Below are 19213 nucleotides of genomic sequence, written 5' to 3' on the forward strand. Positions count from 1 at the left end.
AGCTCGTTTGGGAGAATTTGGCCGCCTGTGTCGAGCGTGTCGCAAGAGTCGACGCAGTCGTGGCCGAGGGCGCGCGAGGGCGGGCGCAGCATGTGGATGCGCAGCCGCTGCCGATGGCTGTGTTGTTTGCTGCCACTGTTGGTGATGGTTCTTTTTTTACGAGGCGTATTCTAAGGGAATTCTACGGAATTCCATAATGGATGCGAGTCAGAGAAAACATGAGCAGAGTAGATTGAATAGATTAGTAGCTCGGGTGAGTGGGAATGTATAAGCAGTAAGGGTCTGGTGACCGGCTGAATGGCAGCAGCTATTTTGAGTCCTGTTTCCGACGGCCGATTACTATGTCGTTTCTACGTATCGCCGTTCTCTATATTGTAGCAATACGGTTAACTATAGGTATACCTCGAATAATCATTCTCTCTTTGGCAAATGCTCTTTAATCTAAAATATCATGTTTCTGCATTCCATCTCTTCTACACTCCTTTCAACTCCTTTGCCAGCTCCTTGACTGCGTCAAATTTCGAGCATTCTCAATCATACACACCACGCGGTCTGCCGTTGCACAAACAGTATTATCGGATGATTAAAAAAACACACTACAACAGTCTACAACAGTCGCTCCTCGCAACGCTTTTTCGCAGCAGATATATTTATTATTGCTGTTTAGTCGGCCTTTACCCGCCAGTCTGCGCTCGTCGCCGCTGCTGCTGCCAGCCTAGTTTTTCCGGACAAGCCTCCGGATTGACGCTATCCTTTTCTCGGAAATAGCCCCAACCTTTGGCCAGCGAGAAAGCACAGAGGGTCGTAGCGCAAAAGCAACGACAATCTGCTCTTTCCTGCCTAATACTGAATACCTTTCTATGCGATAAATTCTGTGATTTCTGTGAATAACTGTGTGACTATGTGTGACTTTGGCCTATTGTGAATTACGTGAATACTGTGAACTGTTTAATCTGATAATAGCATATTCACTTCCAGCTACATACTAACCTTCTCAAATCTAAAAACTTTTCTTCTTATGCCACATCTTTAAACAAAATAATAAAATGGCAATCGCAATCGACTATTTCTAATTTCATAGATATCTCATAAAATGAAGCAGGCAATGGTGATGAATAGCGTCGACGCAGTCATAGTGAGCCGTTCATGCAAGGGTCGCAGCGATTTTATGGAGCTCTCAATGATTTGTGCGGTAAGCTTTAGTAGTTCAAGTCTGCAGGTTTGATATCATATACCCCTTTATCGGCTTTAGAAGTGACTAATGAGCTGTGCTGTGCTGTTATGTCAGAGCTTCTCTATAGCTCTACTGCATCGTTGTGATATTGCATCTACCCTAGTCATAATTCACGCCAATCACTAAATGATTATTCAAGCACACTCAAAAAACCCAAAACAACGATAAAACGACACAAATCTTGACGCTGTCTTTTACCTTTATGAAACGTAATCTTGTAGTGCACAGCTTCGCGCCAGGACGGCCGGCCGCGTCTAAGTGAAGTTTTTCCTTTCACAATAATGCTCCACCGGATCTTTCTGCTCCGGCTTTCGGAATCTTTCTTCTCTTTTTGTGATAAATGAATCCACTCTTATGAAAACCATATTCCTGCAATATTGTGAGATGGTTATATATATATGTATATTAATAATTAAGTTATTGCCAGTAACGTACTTTACGTACGCCACGCTTGCCAACCTCATCTAATATCAACAATATATTTTTGTAGTGTAAGTTTGAATATCATTTTATACAAAACATTTATTTGGGATAATAAATGTATTGTCGTTCACTCGCATGGAATCCAATTGATTTATATCAGTGCAAATTCATCATCTTCTCCGCGGAAACTATTTTCCGGTCAAGTCTAGACACGAAAGCCTTCGTTTGTTAGTCAACGCAAAGGTATTTTACCAAACGAGACAGAAACAACTCTTCACATTTCAAAACAAAACCAATGTTCTCTAAAACCGTAAAAAAAAATAAAAATTAAAAAAGATGAGAGAGATACGGCATAGGACAAGGCGCTCTCTACTAGAATATCTTTTTTTTTAGCAAATCTCTTGACTGTGCTTGATGCTAATGCAACACGTAATTTGCGAGGATCGCGTAATAACGCTAGTAGACAGGACCGAACACATGTCCTCACAGACTGTCTTATTTCCTCCCCCTATCGCATTACAGCTTCTTAATAACAATGATTATTAGAAACTTCAGATCTTCACATGCTTAAATACTTGAAACTTTTATTGTGGAAGATTAGCATTTGACATACACCGAATACCGAAAGCAATATGCTAGATCTTATATATAAATGTCACATCAGTAAAAAGACGTAAACAACACAGTAAAAAGATGTAAACAACACAGAAAAACGATGCAAACAGCTAGTTACAAAAAGCATCTATTTCCAAAATACAGTTCCCTCAAATAACCTCCTCGCTGTTCTGAAGACAGTAGCATACGCAAGTTTCAAAGTCTCGCCGCCTCCTTCGAACTTCGCACCAACGACAATCTTCCCACTCGCATGTCCAATCGTAATTCCATCAGCATCAACAGCCGGTCTGTCTTTAGCCAAAGCATCGTTTACAATTGAGCCGCTTAATCGTGCAGCAGCAGCTGTGGCTAATGCCACTGTGATTGGGATCGCGCGATGCGGCTGCCCGACAGACATTGCGCGTATGACGACATCGATTTCAGTTTCAGAAAGAGTAGTTGCTCTATCGAAGAGTATATGCGAGGAAGGTTTTGACACGATGCAAATTTTAGGTACTGAAGTTGTTAATTGCGCCTCGGAGAGTGTTTTGACAAACCCCATTTTGATAGCACCATGAGTGCGTATTGTTTCTAGACGAGCAAGTACATCAGGAAGAAGCTCAAGTTGATCGGGTAGAATTGCGGGATTGACTAGCCCCACGTCGTCTGCATTGACGAAGATGACGGGGTTAGCGGCATCAATCAGCGTAGCGGAGACAGGACTGTCAAATCCTGGCAAATTTTCAAACACATCAACTACATTCCCGCTCGGTAAAAGCTTCCCGGTCTTTGAGCCACCGGGATTGATAAAATCTAACTGAATTTTTGCCGCTGTCCCACTAATGCCATCAATTGCAAAGTCACCGTCAGATACGGCCTCGACGCCGGGAATCACTGGGAATGTAGAATGAATGATTTTCTTTGTGTTCGTGTTGTGAATTCGCACAGTTGCAGTTTTGCCATCATCATTAAGTACCGCATCACGATCAACCAATCCCCAATCATATGCAAAGGGACCGATTGCGGCGCTCATGTTACCGCAATTACTCGCGTAGTCAACATACGTACCCTTGACTTCGATCTGTGCAAACGTATAATCCACGTCAGCAGACTCAGCAGTAGGAGTTCCAACTACACAGATCTTTGACAATGAAGAAATACCGCCACCCATACCATCCATCTGTCGACCATTCGGATCAGGCGAACCTATTGTCCCCGTGAAAATCGGTGCCCAGTCGTCGCGCTCGGGTGGTAGATCAGATTGTTTGAACATGATTGCACGCGACGTTCCACCACGGTAGTATGCCGCAGGGAGTCGGCTCTGCGGATGATTGACGCAAACATCGTGCGATTTGCTGAAGGCGCGCAGTTGACTGCTTGCTTGGAGTTGTAGTTGGCGTTGGCTGCGAAGAAGACTGGATATACGCGTCAACTAGAAACACTCGAATTAATAACACGTTACTTTTCTTTAGCGCGACGCATTATCTGAGGCATACCATTCTATGCAATTATATGAAAACAGAGAGTCCTACTCTTTGATTCCTAAAAGAATAGTTTTGGGATATCGGCAGGTTATCGATTTTGTTGAAAGCAATTCTCGCGAAGACTTCGCCCCGGTTCGTCAGTACGCCGCATGGCATCCAGTCTGCGGATAGAGTTAACCGCAGCTGCAAGACTTTACAACAGATGATTAGGTACTTTAGATTGAAATGTAAAGACGCTAAAAAGCAGGAATAGGCCTGGGCTAGCCGAAGCGACTTGGCGAGCTAGTTTTTTTTCTAGGAATTCAACTCTATCATGGGCTCTCACAGGGTGACTAAATGTGCACTACTTTTGACTTGTAGAAATTCTAATGACATAAATACAAATGAAAAAACCAGAAACACCAAATGCGTATGCAACTTCTTTTGAACCAAAATGAAAGGCAAAATCCCAAAAATACTCGTCGATCGATAATCTAATAAAAGTAAAGAAATGCACGGATCGAGCTCCGCTGCTGAGAAAATGAACGCACTGGCCCGCACCACTTCAAGGCTTCCCCCGCCATTGGTATTCTTAAGTAAAAATAGTTATGCAATTGTACAATGCACGTCCTCCGAGTACCAAACATAGAATGATGAATCAAAGGCGGCTGACAGCTAAATGCAAGACATGCAGATTAAAAGATCACTAGATTACAGGAAAAGCCGAACTGGGTTATCGATGCACATCTTCTGCCATGTACTTTCCCCTACCCACGCGCGCAAATTCGAAATCACGAGCCGATCGTCAATCTCTCGAAAGCGTTCGGGTGCATCATGAGGTCTGCTGATTCTATCCTTGGCCTCGCCCGTGTGTGGCCAATCGCTCGCGTACAAAAGCTGGTCAGGTACTTGTCGCGCGAGATCATGGACTATTACTTGTAAATCTTCAAAGCCTGGCGCTTTATTCGAGACGCGGTAGAGACCAGATACTTTGATGTATACATGTCCTGCCTTGGCAAGATGGATCAGCGAGGTGTATCCCGGCTGCGCGAGTGGATCTGTAAGACCAGAATTCTTGGAACTCCCAACTATTCCCCCGAGATGGTCAGCAATGATGGGAACGCGTAACGACATGATGAACGGCAGTAGCGCTGTGCATAGTGAAATTTGTTAATTCTGCTTGACATCGTTACATGAAAAAAATAAACCCATACGCACCATCCCAGTAATGACCCTTTATATACAGTTGCAGCACCCAGCCAGGCAAAAATGAGATTGCCGCAGCAGATTCCGCAATCATCGATTCCAGCCGTTCGACGGTGAAATCATTATTGGCCGAGGACTCGAGATTGATTCGCAAGCCCCGCACACCTCGGCGATGTAACTCTTGAAGCGTGTCTTTGGTCGCGCTGCTGATGTCGACAACGGCAATACCTCTCGCATTAACATTCGACGTGTTGGAGTTGAGGTCGTCGAGTGCGTCGACCAGACACGAGTTGTCGGTCCCGTACGGCGACGGCTGCACAATAACGAGGTTCGTCGGCGAGTCAGTCGACGAGATCGAATTCGAGAAGTTGAGCAGGGCTGTGAGCGGAGCCTCGACGGGCGAGTATGAGCGTGTAGACGAGTACGGGTGCGAGGTAGGCTCGAAGACATGCACGTGGGTGTCCCAGGTGCCTCGGGGTAGGGCGTCGGCGGCCGGCGACGGCATTGTCCGAGTTATTGGAGACCTCAGGGAGGGTAGGAGGCGGCATGGCGGCGGTCTATGTTATAAGTTCTGCAATAGCGGCAGTCGGCGGTAAGGCCATCCGACAGAGACCAAGTGCCGCGAACATTGACGCGGCCGTCAAATAACGAAGAGATGATCCTTGTTTTAGTCTAAATTAGTGTTTAGAGTCTACAGTCGGCCCGCCAAACGGAGACCCATCCGCTCTGCATTCAAAACGCATGGGCCCGTCCTTATAGCCCATCCTTCAGCCATCTCGAGCTCTTCCTCATCATCGTCGTCCCTGTTCTTGTTCCTAGCTGCACATTGCTGTCCCTTTTCTGCTCGGTATAGAGAATGTGGTACAATACCCGCATTTATAGATGTGCGCACTCACCGTCGAACGCGCTGGACAGCCCTAGCCCTCAGCCCGGAGTCCTCCGTATCGCCATACTCATTTCGGCTGGTCACAGGCCATAGACGCTCGCAGCTCTTTTTTTTTTGAAGCTCAACTCGACCCTCTTCTCGCTAAATATTTTTCTCCGCACGAGCCGTACTCTCCTCCTTCATGTCCAGAGCTCCGGACTTAGCGACCGCCTCGCAACAGTCTCCTGCGGGCAGCGCCTCGTCCTCAGCTTCTGGTCCTGTGGGTAACTCCACTCGGACTCACTCTGGCCGCAAGCATCGTCCAGGTCTCACGCGTATTCAAGTAGCATGCGAGTACTGCCGTCGTCGCAAACAAAAAGTATTTAAGCTCATCTTGTTTTCTATTCTTTGTCACCTGTGGACTAACGAGCTTATTCAGTGCGACGGATCCGTACCTTCATGTATGACGTGTATCAAGACCAACAAAGAGTGCGTCTATCCCGATCGTCTGACCTATCGTCAATATCCTCGCGGATACGTTGAAAATCTCGAAGATAAAGTAAGGAATCTTGAGGCGCAGATCCGGGCAATGCGCGAGTCAGCGCATAACGACAGCGAGGGCGGCAACTCTGAGTCACCATCAGTTCAAAGTCCACCAGGTAAGCTACGGTTTTTGATCGTCGCTGTACTTGCATTTGATATTGATATTTTATTTGTATAGATGAAGATGCTGCTACTGAATCTTTGATTGCTGACGTCGGTTACCTCTCCCTTGAAGGCGCCTCTGAGCGACGGTATCTTGGCAGCTCGAGTGGTGTGCACTTTGCTCGTATCCTACAGTCGACTTTCAAGTGGTCGGACTCGTCGCGAGCGCAAAATTCTACGCTACCGTTTGATGGAAGACATGACTCGGTGTCGTATTCTTCGGTAATGCCCTCAGCCATTGCCTCACTGCCGGATCGTACTTCTGCTGAGTCTCTTGCAAATTCCTTTTTTGCCACGCGATGGCCTCAGCATCCATTTATCCACCGCCCGTTTTTTTTTGCAAACCAGTTTGAGTCAACGTTTATGATTACCGACGTGAAAGCTCCGAGCAGTGATGCATTTATCACGTTGATGATCCTCGCTATCGGTGCTATTGACATGAAAAAACTGAAAATTCATCACCAGTATGAACCTTTGCAGTATTATCAAACCGCGATGGAGTACCACATTGATGCCCTTATTGCCGGCGATGACCTCCAGTCTATTCAGGGTCTCATCTTACTCACAATGTTTGCTATAAACGAACCTCGAAGTCTGAATGTGTGGCACGTCGTTGGTATCATGATTCGCATGTGCATTGATTTGGGTCTCCATCGACAACCAAGCAGTGGGCTTCCACTTTACCAACGAGAAATTCGCAAGCGAATTTTTTGGTGCGCTTATATCTTCGACCGCAGTGTGTCGTTGGCACTCGGTCGATCAATCACAATCGCAGACTCCGATATCAACACCGAGTTACCGCTAAACTTGTCTGATGAAGACTTGTTACGCATATCGGAAGAGCAGCAGGACTGGTCTCCTCAGGCGATTCAGCGCCGTGATTCGCAGTTGAGTTTACCAATAAAACCGCCTACGCCACTTGACATGTCGACATTCTTACATATTATCAAATTGCGACAGCTTAATGCTGAGATTCAATTGAATTTTTACCCAGCTCGTCCTGAGAATATCCAGCCGCCAGCTGTAGTTGAAGAAAAGCGCAAAGCGATCTGCAAGAGGTTGGAAGATTGGATATATAATGCACCGCGGTATTCTGTGCAAACTGAGAGTACGTTCCAGTCTATGGAGTGGTTTCAAATAGCCTATCACAACGCGCAGATTTTGTTACATAGACCGTCACCTGCTATTCCGACACCGACTCTGGAATCTATGCACACGTGCTATTCATCGAGTGTGAGCTTGATAAATTCATACGTGGCGCTTTATGCCAAAAATCGGGTGACATATACCTGGGTTGCGTTGCTAGGACTGTTTATGGCTAGCGTGACCATGCTTTATACGCTGTGTGCTAGCGCAGAGATACGTGCGTTAACAAATTTATCGGTGGTTGAGCAATTGATTAGGTCCTCGATTTCGTTGTTTGATGCGATGAGTGATATGTGGCCTATCGCTAATCGGTGTATTTTTGTAATTACCAATCTGGGTCCGCGTACGCTTATGATGTTTCAAGATCCGCAGCAACAGCAACAGCAACAGCAACAGCAACAGATGTCAGAGCAACATTCACAGCAGTCTGCTTTGCACTCGTCTACTGTATCGTCTATGAGCTCAGGATTTGCCCAAGAGCAAATGATCTCGCCGCACACATCTTTGCCTTCTGGAGCTAGTTCGCTGGGATTTGATGCACACTCTGATGCATCAATAGTGAAGGAAGAATCACTGTTGAGCAGCTCGCAACCCAACCCAACTGTCTGGTTTTCAGATCCTATGAATGTCTACAAACCCAACTACAGCTCTGATATGGCTGATAACTCTATGTACGTGACCAGTGGCGCAGACGTGGGAATACCAGGAACGATAAGCAACGCAGGTCAATATTCGGACCTTGCGATTCATTCGGTATACCCTGACTCGACACCAGTCCCGCATGGGGTTATGTCGGATGGATTGAGCGCTAATGCTGGCAATAGTTTGCCGACTGCGCAGTTCGGTGGAATGGGATTCGATGGCATGTTGACAGATTCGAATGGCAACCCGATCATTGATATGGGATATTTGAATAGCTTGTTCGATATTGCTTCTTAAGTATATATATTTTAATAAGTTTTGGTAACGGATTTTCATGCTTGGTTTGATTTAATGTTTGGTCACTGTTTTTTTCACAAATTTTCGCCATCTTCAGCGATTGAAAGATTTGTGTAAAAGCACTGTTATTATGTATTGTAATATATGAATGTCTTTTTTTTTGATTTGGAGGACTGATTAATGTACAAAGATTTTTTCGGAAAATAAAAACTAATCTTTCTATTAATATTTGTATGTAACGCCAGACCTCTCTAAAAGCAATCTTGCACACTTTTTGTCTTTTTCTATCCGAAGCAGATACTGAAAGTTGAATAAACCTATTCGGTATGTGCCATCCGAACAGCAGGAGCTAAAAGGTCGTTGACGTCATAAGTATGTGCGGGGCGGCGCTCAGACGGGGTAGTGTACTAGAGCCGAGCGATATCTTGGTTATCAGGAGCCTGCCAGGAGCTAAGTTGCTAGATTATCGCTACAACCAAGAGGAGGAGCAGAAGGAATTTTTTTCAGAAATGTCTGGTGCAGAGAGCGTGTCTGTGAAGAGCGGAAGCCCTGTCAAGAAGATATCATGGTCAAATCTTCTTGTTGGAGCGGGTATGAATTTATTTCAAGGTGCGAGAATCAAATAACTGCTGTCTGATAACGAGAGACTCTTGAGTATTAATTTTGATAAGTCACGACATTTGGACAGCCTTTCGAAGTTTTGAAAACGCATGTATGCTTTGGATATTTTCGGTGTCACGAGAGTGATTCTGGATTAGTTTAGTGCTCTAATCTGAATTTTTTTTTAACTTTCCTATAGGCAGCTGCGAATCGCGATGATACTATTCTCCAAGCGATTAGAAAGACCTGGGCACGAGGAAAACTTGCAGGATTTTACCAAGGTTTAATTCCCTGGGTATGTCATTTGAAGCCAAGATTTCCCTGATTCATATGGCTATTGAAATCGGTAACGCTAAGAGTTTCATTTTTCAGGCCTGGATTGAAGCGTCGACAAAGGGATCGGTTCTCCTTTTGACTTCTACAGAGGTAGAATATTTGTCGAAAAACTCGTTGCGATTGTCGCCGACCACGGCAGGGATACTTGGCGGTGTATGCGGAGGTGCCGCGCAGGCGTATCTGACGATGGGTAACCGACTCAACATATATAGGCTCAATAGGCTGATTTTCTGAAGCACACATACTTATTTATAATTCCAGGTTTTACGACATGCATGAAGACAATTGAGGTTACTCGTAATAAAACTTCTGTTCGTGGAGTGCGTCCGCCGAGTACGACCGCAGTCTTCATGCAGATTCTAAGAACGCAAGGAATCCGTGGCGTGAATAAAGGCGTCAATGCCGTCGCCATGCGACAAATAACTGGCTGGTCATCACGTATCGGTATTTCACGATTTGCAGAGACTGTTATACGTCGTATTCGTGGTATCGGCGATGCTGATTCAAAAACAAAGCTAGGGGTCGGGGATAAAATTCTCGCGTCGACAATTGGCGGTGCCTTAAGTTGTTGGAATCAGCCGTTTGAGGTGGTAAGGATCGAGATGCAATCGCAGAAACCTGATCCTACAAGACCGCAAAAGATGACGATGCTGTCGACTGCTAAACATATTTACGTGACGCATGGGCTCAGAGGGTTTTTCAGAGGTGTGGTTCCTAGATTTGGTCTTGCGGCGTGGGCTACTATTTGCATGGTTGGACTTGGTGATCTAGCGAAAGAGCAGGTAGCTAAATTAGAGAGAAGAAAGTAGAATTTTGTAATTATTTAAGCTGTGCTTAGTCCAGAGAGCTAAGGTGAGTTGTTAAAGGATTTTATTTTAGTATAGTATTTACAAAATAATTCTAGGCATCAATCTACTTGTGTTATAATCGCCGACTTCGCTGTAGTCATATATGCTAGTATTCCAGAGCCGTACAACAGATTAATTTGTTTAGTAATGTAAGTGTCAATAAATTTTGTAATAGAAACTGTAGTCTGTCTATTTGATTTGAATTCGAAACCCCTCGTAGAAAACACCAGTGACTGGACAAAATTTTAGGAGACTGCATGACAGGTTCGAAAATGCTACAATTTTAAGAGGAGGCCGTTCTTAAAAGTTTAAGAAAATCACAGGTTATATCATTTGGCGGGACGAGGTGTACAATTGAATAGAAAGTGAGAGGTGCTCAGTGGAGGTTCGATTGAGCCAGATTAGAAGTCAATGATTGATCTTATTTATCGGCGCTCTAAGTACAAACACTTCAGATATATACAACCTTTGATAACCCAATTTTTATGTTGTTAACACTCGATCTTTTACATTAACCAGTCTGCCTGGCACGAAAATCATCAATTGCAAAAGTTAAGTTGGACTTTACCATAATAAGCGCGTATTATTGCAAGCAAAGGGCCTCGTACATTGCTGACAGTTTACCGGCCGAGCGCAGAACACGCGATTCGACTGCGCCGCGTTGGCTGAGCAATCAATCCAGTGACTTGGCAGCAAGTGAGAGATCAGAGATAGACCGCTTAAAGAGTTTTAGAGACTTGGGCTCACTAAAGTCTTCTTGCCGATCTGCTATTGTTGTCTTTTGTTTTATAAATCATTCGTAGGATTTGTGGTTTACTTTTTGTTGGGTTTTTTCAATTAACGGACGAGCGGGATACGAGATGACGTCTCTACCTGACCCAGAGTCGATGCAACCGACTACTGAATTACAGAATATGGCAGCGAGTCGAAAGAGCGGACCTGAAGCGCAGCAGGCATCGCCAGTACGTGGTGCAGTGTCAACATCATCTCCAGAGACTACGAATGAACCTGAAGTCGGTAAGTCACAGATAAACTGGATTCGGATAAGGCGGGAGTCAACTAATAAGAGAGTGAATATAGCAGAAGAGCAGAACGAACTGATGAAGGCAGCGCAACGGAATGATGTCGATAAAGCTCAACAATTAATTGAGTCTGGAGAATTTTCTGCCCAAGACTGCTCTGCTGACGGTACGACCGCGCTTCACTGGGCTGCGATCAATAACAGCGTCGAGACTGTCAACTATCTTCTCGATCATGGCGCAAAGGTTGATCAAAAAGGCGGAGAGTTAATGGCTACCCCATTGCTATGGGCGTGCCGTGTCGGACTTGCGAATATGGCATATTTATTAATACAGAAAGGAGCTGATCCACTACGAACTGATGCTCAGGGATTCAATGCCCTGCATATTGCTGTCCATTCGTCGAATATCATGTTGATTATATACTTACTACATCAAGGGTTACCGGTTGACTATGCGGATCCCCAGCAACGAACCCCTTTACATTGGGCAGCCTACCAAGGAGATCCGCTAAGTGTGGACATCCTTTTGCGATGGGGTGCTGACGTGAAGCTCAAAGATGATACTGGATTCACGCCACTTCATTGGGCAGTTGTGAGGGGCAACATGTCGTCAATGAAGCGGCTCATAGAAGAAGGCTCAGATGTGAAAGCAGAGACTGCAGACGGCAAGACACCCTCGATTATTGCAAAGGAAATGATGTGTTACCCAGTTTGGCTACATGCGCTAAAGAAAGCTGGTCGCGATTCGGAAGGAATGATGATTCCTAAACGGCTGTCGCAGTATATGATGCGCAATTTAGCATTTTTCTGGCCATGGTTTATGATGTGGGTCACACTGGAGATTGTTTCGTATATTAATGCTTTTGTCGCTATTGCTTTGAGTGTTGTCTGGCTCTGGGCATCACATACTGCACTCTTGAAAATTATAGAATCTGGAAACTCCGGTTCCGTGCAATTGCATAAAACTGTGAGTATATTTAAAGAATGTATTTGTGGAAACACTATTATTGACAGACATTTTCTTTAGCCTTATCTTGCCGGCATTTTCTCTGGTTCTGCATTTCTGGTTGCGTTTCGTTGGTTATTTTTCATACTTCCTGGTACATTTAAGGAAGCTCCAGTTATCAATATCTTGTTTTTTATCACGTTTGGATTGTCAATGTTTTTCTTTCTCAAATGTTTGCGAATGGATCCTGGATTCATTCCTAAACCTGCAGGGATCGCTGAGCAACGCGAAATCATCGATGAGTTATTGGCTATTGGAGAATATGATTCGCGGCATTTTTGTATATATTGCTTTACGCGCCGTCCTTTGAGGAGTAAGCACTGCAGGATATGTGAGCGGTGTGTTGCTCGTCTTGATCAGTATGTCGTGGCCCCTTTTTTTTGCTGAAATGTCTGAGATTGTATTTACTAATGATGTCTGTGATTAGCCATTGTCCATGGATCAGCAATTGTGTTGCAGTCAGGAACCATCGACCTTTTTTGCTTTACATTTTTCTTTTAGAGTTGGGTATTCCGATGCTGCTGTATCTTACATATGAATGTGCGTACACGAATTCAATTGCTGTCCCTTTTACAAATGCTGACTTGATATGCAGATATATCTGAAGCTGATGACGACGACTATGAATGCTTGATTGTTAAGGATGAGTTGTGCGCTCTTATCAGCTTCGATCCGTTCACGCTCTTTGTCGCTATCTGGTCAGCGTTACAACTAACCTGGATAACGACCTTAGCCGTTGTGCAACTTTATCAAGTCAGTCGTGCACTTACAACCAACGAAGCATATAATCTGCACAGATATGGATGGATGGGAGGCACAGGCGACGACGAACCGGTGCCCTCAGGTCTTGCGGATCCGTTTGCTGCAGACAAACCCGGTGCGTTTACGCATAGCCATCATCACAGAAACCCAGTTACCTTTTGCTGCAAGTTGTTAGGCATCACACAATTTCTATCTATTCTCTGTGATTTCTTCAGCGGATCGTCTGTTTTGGGCTTCTTTTCCGCCTCTGCTTCAGGTCGACATCGAGATTCTCGTCCTCGAAATACAGTCTCCAATCATAATAATCCATTCGATGGAGGATTATACAGGAACTGTCAAGATTTCTGGATTTCCGGAGAAAGTGTTTTGAAGCAGGATGACGCTGACGTAGAAGGGAAGGGAGGAATGGCAAAGATCCGTGGCAAGGCTGTGGATTATTATAAGCTTTGGGATGTCACTATTGGATCGTCGGCGGCCCCTCGCCGTGTTCATAATGCTGAAGAAGACTATGATATTTTGCCGGGAGATGATAATTTTGTATGAGAAACTTCATATTTAGCAATCAAATACATATTCGTCCCTATTATGGTTTCAGAAAGTTTTCCCGGTTAGTCGTGTGCAAAAGATTATGAAATTTATATATTGAATATTGAGCCTGGTTATAATCTACCGAGAATACTTGCGATCTTTAACAGGTGCTGATAGAGCGCGGAAAAGGGTATGCGCACACGCGAATATACTCAGAACACTTCATAAGTAGAGGGTATTATCAACAGATGGAAACAATCTCAAAAAGACAAGCAAATTGTGTTGATCACATGAAGGTATCACAGACATAAAACATGACACAGTCAACATCAAAGTTGAAGAAGAAAATATAGCTTTCAAAAACTCAAATGAGTAGGATACGCTTTAAGATAAAGCTCTCTCTCAATGTCTGCAAGCTTAACAAACGTCTGCTTAACTTTTTCCGACTCGGTACGCCATAATGCAGCAGTACTGGCAGCTACCATCCATGGGGTGAAGTCTTCGATATAGACTTCCATGCCAGGCATCATGCGTGCGGATTCGATTACAGGGATTAGTGCTAATTTGTATAATAAATATGGATTAAACGGACGACTGATTTCGACAGCAGGTCTGAGTTCTTCGCTGTTTGATGAGTCGGTGCTTGTAGGAGATAAAGCGGTGGCTGCGCTAGTTTGGAGGTGCTGGTAAGGGTCGATTTTGACTGCCAAAAGAGACATTCTCTCGTAGACGAGTAATATGGCTTCTAAAACCCCTGCGCTAAATACTTCTTGCGTAGCACTAATTAATTGCTTAATCTCTTGACGTCTAGCTGTATCTAATTCTGCATGCTCGACGATATGTAACTGGTATTGAACTCGCGGTAGACCCAGTGCTTCGTCGAGAGACTTAACTCTGACGCGTGATTCTTCAAGAGATTTGAAGGCGGCACTGAGGACTGCCAAGTGAAATGACTCGTTGATTGTTGTCGACGGTAGCAATGATGTTGATTCGGAAAGCATTTTATAATATCTCTTGCGGTTGTAAGAGATTCCTCGCAGTTTCTATATAATTGCTATCCGTAATAAGTTGGACTTGAAGAGCAAAGAAATGCAAAATCAGGCCGGATTCTAATACATGTCACGCTCGCTAGAGATTGGCTCTACAACACTACCAGCAGTATCAATCAGAACTCATATCTTTCCATATTCTGAATTTTGCTTAAAAGATATTAAGAAGCAATTTATTTTTCAAGTTCACTAGATTGATGATGCTGTCTGAACATAGATCCGACATCATTAGAGTTTATATCTTGAGACCAACACAAAGCAGTAGGCTATTTAATGCTTTAAATATACAATGCTAGTTTATTTAAGGCAGAAAGTGCCGCAGTATTACCAGTCTACCTAGAAACTCTTTTCCAGAATTACCTTTTGGCAGCAATTACTGATATCTTTATTAAAATGGGGATATATTTCCAGAAGAAACCCTCCCACCGGATGACTGCCAGGTCCGACAGTACACCTTTACTGATCGAATTTTAAGTACACCTGCCGCATCGAGTTGCTGAATTATTTCACATCGCTTTTTATTCACTGGAGTTGCAGTTCTTTTTCTTTTGCTGTAGGGGAGGTCGATTTTCCGTTAGGAGTTTTGTGCCTCGATAGAAAATTCGCCGTTGTGCAAAGAGAGACTTATTTATCGCCATCGGAAAAGGAATCATTTACAGCAAGTAATCGAGTAATAGACCAATCAGACTCTATATTATATTATTTTACTATCTGCGATGTCTTCATCACTTAGCTGTTCAGCGCGCATCGTGGCTCGGACGTCGGCGGCATCAAACTTGCGAGTTCTATCTAGATTATCTACAATTTCGTCACTTTCCAGAACATTTTCAGCTATTGCAACAGATAGTCCCGCGTCAACTACTCCGGAAGGACAAGGTGATTCTACTAAACTGGCAGAATCAGGAACGGGTGCCGAACCGATGCCAACAAGAAGACGACGGCCTACGCGATTTGCTGATGTACTTAACGCTGGGCCTTCCTTTGATGATTTTTTGAGACAGGGTGCGACTAAGGATGATGTGATTACGCCTGATCAACGTCGGAAGAAGGAGATTGTTAGATTGCCTACGTGGTTGAAAACTGATATTCCAATGGGAACGAACTATACAAAGATTAAAGAAGATCTGCGAGGGTTGAATTTGCATACTGGTATGTCGTTCTATTCCAAATGAAAGAGAAAATTCATTAACAGGACTATAAACAGTCTGCGAAGAAGCTAGATGTCCTAATATCGGCGAATGCTGGGGCGGAAGCGACAAGTCGCAGGCGACGGCAACCGTCATGCTAATGGGCGACACCTGTACCCGTGGTTGCCGGTTCTGCAGCGTGAAAACCAATCGTACCCCGTCTCCTCTCGATCCCCACGAACCCGAAAACACTGCTGCGGCAATCGCACAGTGGGGACTTGGATACGTTGTCCTTACAACTGTTGATCGTGACGATTTGGTTGACGGTGGTGCGCATCATTTTGCGGAGACGGTGATCAAGATTAAGCAGAAAGCCCCACATATTCTTGTTGAGGCTTTGACGGGTGATTTCCAAGGAGATTTGAATATGGTTGAGATTATGGCAAACTCGGGATTGGACGTATATGCGCACAATGTCGAGACTGTCGAAGAGTTGACGCCGTATGTTCGCGACCGTCGGGCAACTTTTAGGCAGAGTTTGAAAGTTCTCGAAAAAGCGAAGCAGTCGAAAGAAGGGTTAATTACAAAGTCTAGTATAATGCTTGGTCTTGGTGAAACCGACGAACAGATTGAAGCCACATTGGTTGAGCTGCGAAAGGTCGGCGTCGACGTCGTTACATTTGGTCAGTATATGAGAGTAAGTTATATTTAATTTCTTTAGGGTCTGGGTAGTACAATCAACTTACTAATAATTTCTAGCCCACGAAGCGACACATGAAAGTCGTCGACTACATCACCCCAGAAGCATTTGAAAAATGGCGTCTACGAGCTCTTGAATTGGGATTTTTGTACTGCGCAAGTGGACCACTTGTAAGATCGTCTTATAAGGCAGGCGAGGCATTTATCGAGAATGTACTTCGAAAGAGGCAGAAAGTTGCCGATTCATCTGTCTTTCGTGATGCCTCTGCGACCATCGGTACGCAGCTATAACTCTTTTCTCTGACCTACGGCGTGAATTTTGGGAACTGAAGATATTACGTAGTTGGTTAATCTGGTAAAGGCATAAAGGTATAAGTTATGAAAAGGGTTTGCTGCATTAATTTGTGCTGGTAGGACATGAAACTCCGTTTATATAAAAAATTTAGATGCAGAGAGAATCACAAAGGAGCTTTTGTAGCTGCATGAGATTTTTGGCCTCTGAATTCAGAGTAAAATGCACATACATACATGTAATAATGCAAATAATCAAGATAGAAGCAATCTGATAGTTGTAAAATTGTATGCTTTGCTTACGACTAGAGTTCTTCCATATCCGCCGTTTTGGTTTTGTTTTTGTTTAGCGTGGGATAGGCTCATGGTGATCTCGATTCTGCAACTCAAAATTAGCTTTTTACGCGACAAAAATACTCGGTGCTTTCAAGTACGACCAACGAGAAAAAAGGGTCCATCTTAAAAAATATAATATGCAAATAAATATGATTTGCGAAATAATTCTTATACCAAGACATTGTCAGCTCGCGTCATAATTTCATGAAATAGGCAAGTGCTAATCAGTACGATTATTTACTATCAAGTCAAGTTTGTGCCGCTTCACTGATGATCATTATATTATTCACTATCTTAGTGTTTCGAGAACTCGCAAGCGTTGGTCGGTGAAAAATGAACACAAGCATTGATTGTTCTTACTCATTAAAATAAGCTTTACATCTTATAATAAAATTGAAGCCAGAGAAAGTCTCGTGCGATTTAACTTTAATGCAGGAGTAATTGACATAACTTCCTTTGTCTTTAGCGAAAAACGATTTTCATAGTTCCATAACCTTCACTGTTCTAGTCTCATTTGGAAAATGGAACGTATCTGGTTGCAATATTTGGGCAAAAAAAGTATTATAATATTATTGAATCTTTAAACAAAAAAATTTTTAAATTAAATCCAAGATCAAGACATAGAGGTGAGTTACATATAAAGACACCGTATGCAGCGTAATTTGCATAGAGTACAAACCGGTCTGCGACTATATCAATCATCTCAATCTTATTATACCGTTGACAAAAAATATACTATGCTGTTATATATCCGTAAAAGCGTTCAACCTTTGAGAAAGCTTTGAAATTGCATGTCATACTACCGCTGGGTTGTCCAATCATTCATCTTTGTTGTATAACATTAAAGTAGAATATAATAGAGAAATAACAGCAGAACTGCAAGCCTGAAGTTCCGCAAATAAAGAAAATTGCTGTATGAGCAAAGATGATTACCACGAATAAGAAATAATTCTATAAAAAAGCTGACTAGATCGTAACCTACTAGTTTGTAGATTTCTGTTGGTAGTCGAGCGTTGATGTCCAGTTCTCCCCAGTTAACGTATTTGTATAGAAGCTGTCACCAAAGTCTTGGAAGTATTTTGCTGGATTGTTGCCGAGATATCTTGCATCCAAAAAGATCTGATTTCCAGGAGCCACTATCTGTCCAGCAACGAGGTTTGTAAACTCAGTAAATGTCTGAATAGCACCCATACTCTCACGATCTGCCAACAGAGGCAAATTAATATAAAGCTCGATATCCAGTTCTTGGTTCTTTCTAAGCTTTCGTGAAAGTCTAATTGATTTCTGCCGCTTCCGTTCTTTTTCTCGGTAGATTTTGACCCTTTTAATTTCAGTCTCACTCAATGCTTCTCCCCGCCGCTGACGAGCAATCAATTTGCGTGCATTCATATTACTCAAATATTCAGCAAGATACAGACTCAGACGTGTGGCGAGAAAAGCGAAATTGAGACCAGAGTCGGCGATGAGCGATGATATAGTAGTAGTTGGTCGGTTGATGACGGATACCAACAGATTTAGCGTCCTTTTAGCTGCCCTTCCTTATTTTTTAATAATGCCGACTAACCAAATTAGTTGATTGTGTTTTATTAACTACCATCTAATGATAATCATCGCTGATCATTAAGCATTTTGAATTTCGCTTGATCTATCAGTAGTCTGTTACAAATATAGCCATAACGTTTAGCAAAGCTATCTTTTAAGCCTTTAATAGTAAAAAAATTGTATTTATTGGTATACAAAGCTTATTTTCTGTAAAAGATGTCAGAAATGACAGACTTTCCAATGGCAGTGGGAGTGTAATTGATAGTGCCTACTATAAGACAAATGTTCAGCCGCTACGAACCAAGTCAGACATGAGTCCTATTTAGGCAATATTCATCACTAAATCTGTCAGTCGCCGACCGGTAGTCGCCGACCGGTATTGTAAGTAAAGCCAGCTAATTAATATCTTTGCAGAATAGGCATTCGCAATTCATGCTTCAATTTAAAACTTTTAGTAGCGATGAGGAATCTGATCAGACCAACCACTTGTATA

At 43.4% G+C, this 19213-nt stretch overlaps 7 protein-coding genes across 7 annotated transcripts; 4 read left to right on the top strand and 3 right to left on the bottom strand.

Moving 5' to 3' along the window:
• Positions 1-2399: 2399 nt before the first annotated feature.
• V2V93DRAFT_379870 (PrpF protein) lies at positions 2400-3750 on the bottom strand (the record flags this gene model as incomplete). The annotated part of the gene is made up of 2 exons (XM_066912028.1): positions 2400-3683; positions 3748-3750. 2 exons carry the CDS (start codon positions 3748-3750, stop codon positions 2400-2402), a joined length of 1287 nt encoding a protein of 428 aa, XP_066766054.1.
• Positions 3751-4062: 312 nt separating this feature from the next.
• On the bottom strand, positions 4063-5785 carry V2V93DRAFT_368633 (uncharacterized protein). The gene is made up of 2 exons (XM_066909832.1): positions 4933-5785; positions 4063-4865 (listed from the first exon to the last, which is right to left on the bottom strand). The coding sequence occupies exons 1-2, from the start codon at positions 5423-5425 to the stop codon at positions 4426-4428; spliced, it is 933 nt and encodes a 310-aa protein (XP_066766055.1). The 5' UTR covers positions 5426-5785; the 3' UTR covers positions 4063-4425.
• A 522-nt stretch (positions 5786-6307) lies between these two features.
• Positions 6308-8801, top strand: V2V93DRAFT_368635 (fungal-specific transcription factor domain-containing protein). Its single transcript, XM_066909833.1, has 2 exons — positions 6308-6444; positions 6507-8801. Exons 1-2 carry the CDS (start codon positions 6375-6377, stop codon positions 8573-8575), a joined length of 2139 nt encoding a protein of 712 aa, XP_066766056.1. The 5' UTR covers positions 6308-6374; the 3' UTR covers positions 8576-8801.
• A 20-nt stretch (positions 8802-8821) lies between these two features.
• On the top strand, positions 8822-10539 carry V2V93DRAFT_368640 (mitochondrial carrier domain-containing protein). Its single transcript, XM_066909834.1, has 5 exons — positions 8822-9184; positions 9247-9287; positions 9375-9470; positions 9548-9701; positions 9773-10539. Exons 1-5 carry the CDS (start codon positions 8950-8952, stop codon positions 10318-10320), a joined length of 1074 nt encoding a protein of 357 aa, XP_066766057.1. The 5' UTR covers positions 8822-8949; the 3' UTR covers positions 10321-10539.
• A 257-nt stretch (positions 10540-10796) lies between these two features.
• V2V93DRAFT_218712 (uncharacterized protein) lies at positions 10797-13862 on the top strand. Its single transcript, XM_066907040.1, has 5 exons — positions 10797-11376; positions 11431-12347; positions 12408-12745; positions 12814-12926; positions 12982-13862. The coding sequence occupies exons 1-5, from the start codon at positions 11220-11222 to the stop codon at positions 13689-13691; spliced, it is 2235 nt and encodes a 744-aa protein (XP_066766058.1). The 5' UTR covers positions 10797-11219; the 3' UTR covers positions 13692-13862.
• Positions 13767-14916, bottom strand: V2V93DRAFT_368646 (uncharacterized protein). The gene has a single exon (XM_066909835.1). The coding sequence runs from the start codon at positions 14675-14677 to the stop codon at positions 14033-14035; it is 645 nt and encodes a 214-aa protein (XP_066766059.1). The 5' UTR covers positions 14678-14916; the 3' UTR covers positions 13767-14032.
• A 729-nt stretch (positions 14917-15645) lies between these two features.
• On the top strand, positions 15646-16842 carry V2V93DRAFT_323621 (uncharacterized protein; the record flags this gene model as incomplete). Its single annotated transcript, XM_066907442.1, has 3 exons — positions 15646-15874; positions 15930-16549; positions 16612-16842. 3 exons carry the CDS (start codon positions 15646-15648, stop codon positions 16840-16842), a joined length of 1080 nt encoding a protein of 359 aa, XP_066766060.1.
• Positions 16843-19213: the final 2371 nt, after the last annotated feature.

The sequence above is a fragment of the Kockiozyma suomiensis genome (assembly GCF_038497685.1).
Source record: "Kockiozyma suomiensis strain NRRL Y-17356 unplaced genomic scaffold V2V93scaffold_6, whole genome shotgun sequence".
NCBI lineage: Eukaryota > Fungi > Ascomycota > Lipomycetes > Lipomycetales > Lipomycetaceae > Kockiozyma > Kockiozyma suomiensis.